This window comes from Thunnus thynnus, chromosome 5 (genome assembly GCF_963924715.1).
Source record: "Thunnus thynnus chromosome 5, fThuThy2.1, whole genome shotgun sequence".
NCBI classification, from domain to species: Eukaryota; Metazoa; Chordata; class Actinopteri; order Scombriformes; family Scombridae; genus Thunnus; species Thunnus thynnus.
Window position 1 is genome coordinate 32,913,559 of NC_089521.1, and position 12,007 is coordinate 32,925,565.

At 41.2% G+C, this 12,007-nt stretch overlaps 1 protein-coding gene across 1 annotated transcript in view; it reads right to left on the reverse strand.

Annotated features, from left to right (window-relative positions):
• Positions 1-12,007, reverse strand: part of LOC137183648 (RNA-binding Raly-like protein) — a 67,773-nt gene that overhangs the window by 45,980 nt on the left and 9,786 nt on the right. Inside the window, exon 2 of the mRNA XM_067590842.1 lies at positions 7,500-7,572. Coding sequence (XP_067446943.1) covers positions 7,500-7,572 — 73 coding nt within the window. The remainder of the gene's footprint in view (positions 1-7,499; positions 7,573-12,007) is intronic.

The window sequence follows — 12,007 nt, forward strand, 5'->3', positions numbered from 1 at the left end:
GCTGCAGCCAAACTGTAATATAAAGGTCAAAGGTCGCACGGGTCGTGACATCAGAGTGACTCTCTATTGTTGTGTGTTTGGATGCTGAGCTGCCGCCTCACCAGCAGCCGTCCTCAGATCCTCGAAACCGATGAGAGACGAACCACTCAGCCAGAATAAGACCAATAAGACCAAACTGTTTCTGTGTGTTGTTCTGCTACAATTTCAGGTTTACACCTTGAGAGTTAAAGACACATCTGAAAAGTGTGAACGTTTTTAGAAAGTGTGTACAATTCTGCAAAGTAAGAACAATTTTGGAAAATTGGGATATTTTGGGAAAATGAAGATAGTTTTGGAAAGTAAAGACAGTTTTGAGGAACATGTATATTTCAGCCCATTGAGAGGTTTTTCTCCAGTTCTCACTTCTTCAAAGAGATGTTTGAGGGTTAAAGTATGGAGCTAGCTGGGGCTTGGTGGCTCGGTGTTGTATTTGTCAGTGAGGGTCCTCACAAGTATAGAAGAACAAATGTGTTTATGCATCTCTCTGCATACCGAACACAGTGAGGACGCAGCCATCGATCATACCGGAGTGATTTATTGAAGCTGTGGAAAGTGGTTGCATAATACTGCATAGCACAATAAAGTGTGTGTGTGTGTTAGTGTGTGTGTGTGTGTGTGTGCGTTCTCAGCAGGGCAGCGGCTCTGACTGAAGACATCATGTCATGTTAAGCTAACAGCTGCTGGATTCTGTGACACAGATCATCCAACATGATGACAAACACGTTCAGTCAAACTGAACAAACACACGAAGAGACAGAAGAGACTGAAACATCACAAGATCATCACACTTCTTCATACAAACTGCAGTTTTTATTTTAGTTTTGGTTCTTTTAAAGAGACTGGACTTATTTTAGATTAGTGTATCGTTACATTACTTTTATAGTATTTTTTTTTATCATGCTTTGTATTTTTCCTCATGATGATATTAGGACAAACTGTAGGTCCGACCGTCTCCTTTTTAGCAGATTTGGTCGTCCTATCAATAAGAGATAATAATGTTGCCTGCATCATCATGAGTGAAATGTTCAGGAAAAACTTTTACACTAACATCAACTTGCCTGCTTGTTTTCAGCTGCAGCATCAAAGTCATAAAAATCTAATTTCAGTCAAATACGTCTCACAGAGGCGTAGATCTGGGTTTATCCCCGCCAATATTCTTACTGATCTCAAATGATCTCGCCATTTTAACTCCACATATTATTACCAATATGATTTGTGCAGAGCTGCCAGCCAGGTTTGTGTGTTTTTAATGAAAAGTGGGTTATTGTGATGAAGAGTGAAAGACCAGGATATGGCAGATACTCGACTTGATGATCTTGCAGCTCTCAACTTCCAGCTGTATCACACAACTAACTAACCAGCTGCAGCCGGCAAACATCACGGAACTGAAAACTTCTTCATTGAACAAAACTAATATATATTTAAATTTTTAGGCAGTGGTGGAAGAAGTATTCAGATCCTTTACTTCAGTAAAAGTACCAACACAGTAATGTAAAAATACTCCATTACAAGTAAAAGTCCTGCATGAAAAATCCTACTTAAGTAAAAGTACATAAGTATTATGAGCTTGATGTAGTTAAAGTATTGCAGTAAAAGTACATAAGTATTATGAGCTTGATGTAGTTAAAGTATTGCAGTAAAAGTACATAAGTATTATGAGCTTGATGTAGTTAAAGTATTGCAGTAAAAGTAGTGGTTTGGTCCCTCTGACTGATATATTATTATATATGACATCATTAGATTATTAATAGTGAAGCATCAGTGTTAGAGCAGCATGTTACTGTTGTAGCTGCTGGAGGTGGAGCTAGTTTACACTACTTTATATACAGTTAGCTAGTTTAGTCCAGTGGTTCCCAACCTAGGGGTCGGGCCCCTCCAAAGGGTCAGCAGATAAATGTGAGGGGTGGTGAGATGATTAATGGGAGAGGAAAGAAGAAAAAACAAAGTTCTGATACACAAATCTGTTTTCAGTTTTTGGACTTTTTCTCTAATCTTTGATTTTTGCTGAAAAATTGGATCATTTGAACATTTATTGAGATGAAAGCATGTGAGAAGTTTAGAGGGATACATACATAACTGATTATTTTGGCCATCTGACAAAAAATGTCTGTACCAAAGATAAAATCGATGCATAGAGGCGAGAGACAGGCTAAAGGGAGGGATGTTTCTCTGAGTGCTGTTTGACTTCACAACAGCACTGCAGTGAAATATTGACTGAGTGTAACTCACACCAACACAGCGCTGTTCCTTCACCTCAGACCAGAGTTCAGTTTCCTCAGAGTCTCTGCCTCTGAAGCTCAGTCAGGCTGAAACGCAGAGTTGCAGACGCTGCTTTAAAAAGCTTCTCTTAGAAACATGAAAGGACGTCTGCAAGGAGATTTAAAATGCAGGACCGGCGGCTCTCTGAAGGCTTCAGCCTGAGAGACGAAGCTGTGGAGGATCAGGGACGGAGTGGGGGACTGAAGGAGAACTCATAGCACAATAATCACTGAATTTATGAATTGAGTTATGAGGAAATGAGAGTTTTACAGACCTGAGGTCGAACAGACTGTTCTAAAAAGTTCTGAGCTTGTTAAAGAGGACATTTTCTGCACATTTCCAGGTTTATATTAATATTCTGGGGCTCTACTGGAATATCTTTGCATGATTTACAGTTAAAAACTCCTTATTTATCTTCTACTGGTCCTTTATGCAGCCCCTCAGTTCAGCCTCTGTCTGAAACAGGCTGTTTTAGCTCCTGTCTCTTTAAGGCCCCGCCTCCTGATGACCCCACTCTGTTCTGATTGGTCAGCTTCAGGAAGCTGTGTCCCGGCCGACTTCCAGCCGCTCGGGAGGCAACGTCAACAAACCATGAAACAAACTTTGACTTTGATGAAACTTGGTACATCACACTACAAGTTTCTGCTTGTAACTTGTAAATACTCGTGTCATTGATTAATGTTGGATCCTCGCTGGGATCCGGGATGTTTTTATATCAGGCGAGTTCTTGGCTGCTCAGAGCAGGTTTGGTGTCGTTAGTTTTGATTAGAAGACAGAGAAGGAGGCCGAACCCATCTGGAACACAACCTGGTGTGTTCAGATGGGAAAATACCGCGGGACACACACACACACACACACACACACACACACACACACAGATGAGGAAAGGTGTGTTCCTCTTTCTTCTCCCTTTCTTCTTCATACAGAAGCATATTGTGTGTGTATCAGTGGTGGAAGAAATATTCAGATCCTTTACTTAATCCTACTTATCCTACTTAAGTAAAAGTACATAAGTATTATGAGCTTGATGTAGTTAAAGTAATACAGTAAAAGTACATAAGTATTATGAGCTTGATGTAGTTAAAGTAATACAGTAAAAGTACATAAGTATTATGAGCTTGATGTAGTTAAAGTATTGCAGTAAAAGTACATAAGTATTATGAGCTTGATGTAGTTAAAGTATTGCAGTAAAAGTAGTGGTTTGGTCCCTCTGACTGATATATTATTATATATGACATCATTAGATTATTAATAGTGAAGCATCAGTGTTAGAGCAGCATGTTACTGTTGTAGCTGCTGGAGGTGGAGCTAGTTTACACTACTTTATATACAGTTAGCTAGTTTAGTCCAGTGGTTCCCAACCTAGGGGTCGGGCCCCTCCAAAGGGTCAGCAGATAAATGTGAGGGGTGGTGAGATGATTAATGGGAGAGGAAAGAAGAAAAAACAAAGTTCTGATACACAAATCTGTTTTCAGTTTTTGGACTTTTCCTCTAATCTTTGATTATTGCTGAAATATTGGATCATTTGAACATTTATTGAAATGAAAGCATGTGAGAAGTTTAGAGGGAAAAATCACTATTTGGTGGAGCTGGCTGTAAAATAAATGTAGTGGAGTGGAAAGTATAAAGTAGCATCACATGGAAATACTCAAGTAAAGTACCTCAAAATTGTACAAGAAGTACAGTACTTTAGTAAATGTACTTAGTTACTTTCTACCACTGGGAACAACCAACACTGAAAAAATGCAGGATATGTTGGTAGCTGTCATGTGAATGCAAAAACATGCTCAAAAGCAAATACATCACAGCCTGAATAGATCCGTGAAATAGAAAGAAGGGCAGGAACACAACACAGGATCATTTAACAGTGTATTACAATACTGAGCAAGTACACTGAGCATTATCAGGCTACTCACAGTACCAGTCTAAAGTTTGGACACACTTTCTCGTTCAAGTGAAAGGGAAAGTGTGGTCCATAATTTCAGACAAAACTGTAACTGTACAGTTCTGTAACTGTTAGCAATAACTGCTAACTAGATAGACAGATAGATTCTTTATTGTCCTTCAAGGAAATTTGTTGCCACAGGCCGTACGGAGCCTGACATGAATACATAGATACATAAATACAGGACACATCCACAACATAACTACATGAAGGACATCCATACAGGACACACCGACATTCATACACACACCGATGAGATGACGTCAGCTTGTCCATAAACGTTCGTACGTTCTGTAATCTTTGTTGCTGAGGTTGTTTTTGTTTTCCACTTGCATATTACGATTGGATTTGAGAGGTTAACATTTAGATTAAAGAACAGGGGGAAAAAAGTGAAATCCTACTAATATAGTTTGTTTCATAGTTTGTTTACGTAGGAGGGAGCTTCCTGAAGCTGACCAATCAGAACAGAGTGGGCTCATCAGGAGGCGGGGCCTTAAAGAGACAGGAGCTAAAATGGCCTGTTTCAGACAGAGGCTGAACTGAGGGGCTGCATAAAGGACCAGTAGAAGATAAATAAGGAGTTTTCAACAGTAAATCATACAGAGATATTCCAGTAAAGCCCCAGGATATACATATATATATATATATATTTATATAGACCTGGAAATGTGCAGAATCCCTTTTTGAGTTTTACTCTTCTGGTGGATTTGAGCTCTCTCCTCTGAATGGGTCCCCGCGTAGAGCAGCCTTCTGAATTTGTGCCCAAATTGCTCTCAGAGCTCTCTGTAATAAATTCCTCTGCAGCCTCTTTAATTCTCAGCACAACAGAGGAGAAATAACAAGGAAAACTAAGGTGGAGTTGTAAAAAAAATGCTCAAATTACTAAAATACCACTTCAAGTATTATGGGATAAATTGTGTGTTGTGCTACAGCTGGTGGCTAATTTGTGGTGGAATTTTTTGCTTTACTGATTTTGGCAGATTCACACAAGATTAACTCCATCATCTACAAACAATCTCAGTTCAGACTGTGACCTCTGACCTTTGACTTCAGTTTCTCACAACAGTGGTGATCCAAGAATTAAAGCTCATATGAGCCTGCTGTCTCTCAGCGCTGCAGTAAATGAGTAATGTGAAAGCAGGAGCAGTGCCGATGTGTGCAGAGTGAACTGTTCCCAGCAGTTCTCTCCACACATCCTCACAGTCCCGGCGGGGGCTGGCTGTGCGGCTGCCTGGCTGTAAATCCAAGCTCTGGCCGGCGCAGAGTCATGTTCATCCCGGCTTTAATCCGTCCAGCAGCGGGCCGAGGTGGGATTTGGAGGACAGTTTGGCTTTAGATGCTTCACACAAACACCAACAGCAGAACCACTGACAATACTGCTGCTACTGTGAAGAGTACTAATGTTAAAAATGTGTGTTAAAATAACTGTGTCTGAAAAATAACTAAACAATAACAGAAACAAAGCATCTTGAATTTGGTCAAATACGTGGTGTATTTATACAGACTCACCAGGCCGGTGCTATGTAGTCCTCCCTTTTTGTAATCAAAATAATAGTGTTTTATTATTTATTATCAAAGAAACACAAAACCTTAAAGTGCTGGGAAATGTTTCATTTTGTCACCAGCAGCTGGAGGGAGGTGTCTGTGTTTGATTGACAGCAGCTGGCGGCGAGGGACAAAGAAAACAAACTGCTCAGACAGTGTGTTGTTAGCAGTGGTACTGAAGAGTAAGATCCACACCAGCATCTAACGGGCCTGAAGTAAGACGGCGTGTCAATAAATGTGTGTCTGTTCGAAGCGGCAACCTCAGGGGCTGTAAAATGAAGCCAAAAACTGCAGTTCCTTGAACGACCACTTGAGGCTCCAAAAGCGAGTCATTCTCCATAGACCCCCATGTTAAAATGTCCAACTTTACAGCAGAAATAAACATGTTTACAGCCTGGTACAAACAACGGTTTTGGTCTCTGTAACTAATTTCCTCTTTCATGACAACTGTACGGGGGGTGAATTTTTTTATAACTCACTCGTTTAAATTTTATTAAGCCGTAAAGTTATGCATAATGAAGGACATGGCTGCTTTGAGTGACAGGTCCGCCAGCCGCTAGGTGGCTTGTTTCAGCCATTCGGCCCGCCTCTTTGCCCATTTTTGATTGGCTGGGAGTTAGGCAGCGTCACGTACTGCCAAGATGGCGACGGCCGGAGCGGCTCACTTTGAGCTTCAAAACCGCTCTTCAGAAACCAACGGGTGACGTCACGGTAACTACGCCCATATTTTAATACAGTCTATGGTCTGTTCTTATATTCTGGATCTGATTCAGGCTCCAACATGTACGGATAAATTTGAGAAGTTGCCATTTCGAGTAAAGAACAAGAAAAAGAAGTGAAATCCTGCTACTATAGTTTGTTTACGTAGCCTCCGGAGCCCGAGGAAGCTTCCTGAAGCGGACCAATCAGAACAAAGCGGGCTCATCAGGAGGCGGGCCTTACAGAGACAGGAGCTAAAACAGCCTGTTTCAGACAGAGGCTGAACTGAGGGGCTGCATAAAGGACCAGTAGAAGATAAATAAGGACTTTTTAACTATAAGTCATGCAAAGATATTCCAGTAGAGCCCCAGAATATATATAAATATAGAGCTGGAAATGTGCAGAATATGTCCCCTTTAATGTATGTCAGAAAATCACACCAGATTTAGTTGGTTAATGCTGTGAACATTATTCACTCTTGCAATCAAATATTCTAAAGAAGCAGTTTCCATCATGAGCCTATTCTGCACACGCTGGTGTATGTGGACTCTTCAAACTACTTAAAATAAGTCTGGCTGCTACAATAAAAACTGTTACTGCCAAACCAAAGTCTGCTTTAAAGATTTATCCCATTTATCCCAGACACATTTGTAGGGATTGAGATTGTTTGAGGTTGTTTGAGACACTTGTGCCAGGTAAAATAGAGACAAAGCTCAGCTGAGTGTATAGTTATTTCCTGGGAAAGGAAGTTTATTGAAATGACTTGCTTTGGAATAAAATCTTAATGACTGGAGAAACAGAAAGGGATTCATTTAAACCCAGAAAAGTTATTTCAACTGTAAATCATTCCAAGATATTCTAGTAGAGCTCAACAGTATAAATATAAATCACTACAGGCTGCAATTACACTCTTCTGTGTGTGTTCGGCTGCATTTACTTCAGTATTAACGTCAGTCTTATCAACACCGGCTCCTCCTCCGGCTCTACCACCCGAACCGTGATGCAGACTCACCTGTCAAGGGCGCTGCTTCCTCTCTTGGTCGTCGTGGTGCGACCGGCTCTCAGCTCGCCGTTCATCCCGGCGTCTGAAAAACAAACCATCAGATCAGGTTAGCCGCTGACGCCGTGTGTCTCACCGCCTGACCTGAGGGAGACAGCGATGAAGGTGGACAGGTAACACAGCCTGACCCTGCTGCAGGCTCACACACACACAAACACACACGACTGCACAGGAAACAAACAAACTCCCATACACCATTGTGGTTTATGACTCACAAAACCCTGCCCCCCCCCCCATCCTCTCCACTCACACACACACACACACAGACCCAGCAGGCTCAGCCGGCCACCTTAACGAGCGGCCTGAGAGTCTAATTGGCCTCCATCTGTCAGACTGAAATTCATTTCCTTTCACTTTCATGTTGCTTCCAATAACAAACATGCACCTGACTGTCAGCCTGGGAGTCTTAATGATGATTAACGGTGAAAAAAACCCATTAATCTCACAACTCAAATATTTAACTCAATCACTTTCTATTCAAAATACTTTGCTAATGCCGATGGTGCTTTCACTTGCATCTATGCTGCTTTTGAACCTTCTCCATCACTTCTTCTTCTGATTTTACACTGTGTACATTCCGGAATCGATCATTGATCAGCGGCAGAGGCAAGTCGTATTGATCAGCGGAGGATTGTGGGAAACCTTCCTCAGATTAACTCTGATGGATCTGATATAAGTTCCACAAAATAAACTTCAAAACTTTTCTCTCTCAATATTCTGTTTTTCTTACAGCTGCCATCAATAGTCAGTTGGTCCTGTTTTTGATGCGACCATTAGCTGTATTTTAGATATTTGTATTGTAGTTTATTTTGCTGTTTATGTTGGATTTCCTGTTGTTCTTCTTCTCTAGATCTTTCTCAGTCCACGTTCTTGTCTGTCATCAGTTGAGGCATGAGCCAAACAAACTTACTCTTATAATTTGTTATTGTGTCCACAAGTTTAGATTTTTTAGGCCACAAATAAACCATTTAGATTTCAAATATATTGATGATTTATCAACATAATGCCTATCTCAAAATTTACCCTGTTGAGATGTTAAGACCTGCTGGCCTGTTAACTCTAAGATCATCTTGGGGGAAACAGTCTTAGCTTGAAGTCCTTTAGTAATTTACTGGTGAGTCTGGTGTCGCTGTAGCATTTTAAACATTATATATAATTCCTTTTGGAGGATCTTAATCTAATATGTGCTGCTGCTGAAGTGCTTTGTCTGAAGGTAAAGTTGGTCCAGACTGAAATATCTCAACAACTATTGAATAGATTGGCAGAACATTTTGTTTACACATGCATGATCACCAGAGGATGAATCCTCTATTATAGCTATAACTATTGCTACTGCTGTTATTGTTATTGTTATTGTTATTGTTATTGTTATGATTGTTGTTATTCTGTCCCCCTCCTCCGCCCCCTTTCCCTCTTTCTTTCTCTCTCTCAACCCAACCGGTCAAAGCAGATGGCCGCCCACCCAGAGCCGGGTTCTGCTTGAGGTTTCTACCCATTAAAGGGGAGTTTTTCCTTACCGCTGTCGCCAAGTGCTGCTCATGGGGGAAATGTTGGATCTCTGTAAATTAAAGAGTACAGTCTAGACCTGCTCTGTGTGAAAAGTGCCCTGAGATGACTTTTGTTGTGATTTGGCGCTATATAAATAAAAAATTGATTGAAACTGGTTGATAATGACCCTGGTGATAAGTTTTCACTCGTCCAGTGAAATATTTCACAATCACTCAATGGGTTGCCACTTAATTTGGTACAGATACTCATGGCCCCCAAACGATGAATCCTAATGACTCTGATGATGCTTTTTCTTTGGTCCAAACTGAAATATCTCACCTTTGGACGGATTGCCTCTGGATTGTACAAACATTCACGGTATCAAGATGATGAATCTCAGTGGCTTTGAATCCTCTGAGGTTTCCTCTTGGACCACCACCAAATGTGACAAAAACTATTGGATGGACTGCCATGATATTTGATATGAACTGTAAAAACTTTGCTCTCTTGACTTGATATCTAGAGGCATCATCTTGTCAGATTTCTTTGGTTTATGACTAAATACCTGCTGTACTTTGTGATCAGTGCTAATTAGAAAATGTCAGTAGGATTCATTCTCTGGAGACCATGAATGTTTGTTCCAATAGTTGTTGAGATATTTCAGTCTGGAGCAAAGTAGTGGACCAACCAACACTGCCACCTCTATAGAGCCACGCCACTAGCATGGCGTAAATTAAGGGTTTTCTTCTGATCACAAAATAATGATTTTGTGAGATTATGAAAACAGTTTTATTGAGATCATAAAGCGACTTCCAAATAATCACAAAAAAACCTTTCCCGGTGTTCGCTCAGGCTTTCCACAGCCTGTTTCCCTCCATCTCTTTAATCAGAGTTGAAGCGTTCAGTCGCCATTTGGATTTTGTAATTGAAAGCTGAGAGCAGTCTGTCTCTCCAAGACCTCCATCAGAGCTCGGTCGCAGCTCTGAGGACCCCCCGCGTGTCAAACCATGTTCCACGAGGCAGCAGCTGGCCCTTCGCCTCCCATCATCCACCTCTCCCCACCCGCAGCGCTGACAGTCAGTGGCAGGGTTGTTTGTGGCTGCCTCGCCAGCTGCAGCTTGTAGGACATTAGTCTTTTAGTGTGAGGTTTATGAGCGCCGTCACTCACCATCTGTTAACTGCCGGGGTGCCTTTAATCACCCCCCTCCCGAGATCGATAAGGCTGCCAGGTCGCCACAACGCCCGCAGCGTGCTGAACGCGTGATTGTGCATCCTCGACTGAGTGATTGCAGCTATTTGCTTGGTTATTGCTTTGCATTGTTTGGACGACACATCAGCTTCAGAGAGAGGTAGGGAAAGGCGGAGGAGGTGGGAGGAGAAAGAGAAGGAGAAAATGAGAGAGGAGGGAAGGAAAAAGAGAGTGATGACAGGACAATTTCACACCCTTATGGTTATTGGTTTTCAGGGACAGGCTATTCAAAGTTTGGCAGGAAGTCTGGAGCAGAGCAGAGGCCGGCTGCCGGCGTTCGGATGAGGCCACAATGAGCACATCAGTCCATCTATCTATGTTTGTTTTGAACTGTTTGTCAGGTAATATCTGTTTGTTGTACAAAGACAATGATGATGTGTCCGCCTCCGCCGGATTTGCGTCTGTTTTGATGCACAGAAAAGTTCAGAGTGACTGAACAGACGGATTGTCATCATCTGGTCCGAGTAAAGCATCAGCACAAAGGCTAAAACTTTGTTTTTGTGGCTCCATGTTGCAGTATTTTGATTCGGTGTCAAAAATCTTTTCAATAAACAAACTGACAGATCAGCGACAGATCAGTGTGGCAGCAGAAAGTCTTGTTTGTGACCCTTTTCTCTGTACAACATAAACCAGATTTCCATCCAAATGTAGCGCAAATTTTATTGTATTAGGAGTTGATTCTTCAGGATAAACAGTTAGTGGTGCTGATTGAGGAGGAAAAAGGAGATGAAGGATGCATCCCAACTTGCAGTCTTCAGCACTTGCATGTTCACGCACTGCCAGGTAGTAGTAAATGTGTCCAACATCCAAAATATAGCAACACACGTTACACTTAGCCCGTGCTTGATGCACACTTCTCCTAATACTGTTTCTAAGTGTATCCCACAATTCACCACTGTATGTTGTGCAGCACCCGTCCAGTAGTTGGCAGTAGCGCGCCAGTCGGCTGGTTTCAGAACCAACAAAAATCTACAGACAAGAAGAAGCTGTATGTTTATAAATTGGATTTTGCATGAATATTATTAATAATATCCAAACACTAAGTTATGGCAGAACATCTGATGGTGTCATGTAATATTAACAATGAATCTGCTCTTCTTGATGGGACTGATAATATCTGACACTGTCAAGATAAATATTAAATATCATATCAATGATTTTAAGAAATATGTTCTATTCTTAAACAAATGTTATCAGATAGAAACCATTCAAAATGATATTATATTATTTATCTTTTATGTAGCCTAAATGAAACCTACGTGCTTCTAGATAACTTGATTTAATTGCTTTGTATTTCATCTCCCAGCTCCTGAATGTGTTTTATTTTTACACTCATCTGACTGTAACACTCTTTGGTTGATTGTACTCTTACTTCAACAAATCATCTGAGCTTGATTGTGCCATGAACAGTATTTTATATTTGCGAGAGTGACAGGAAGTCCTATAAGTCAATCTCAGTGAGCTCTGATGAATCTCCACACTTTTCGCTGTCTTACTGGGAATTTGGGCACCGTGACAGTCACCAGAAATACATCACTTGACTACTTACATAAGTGTAGGTATTGGGACAGACCCGACGTCATTAAAGAAGCGGCAATCAAAGCTCAAACGATGGAAAACTATGTGGAAATGTGATGGAAATATGACGTCTCTGTTCTGTTACTTCTGGAAAAGTAAAAAAAAAACATTTCAAACGAAGCCTTCAGAGCAGCTGAAACCTGCA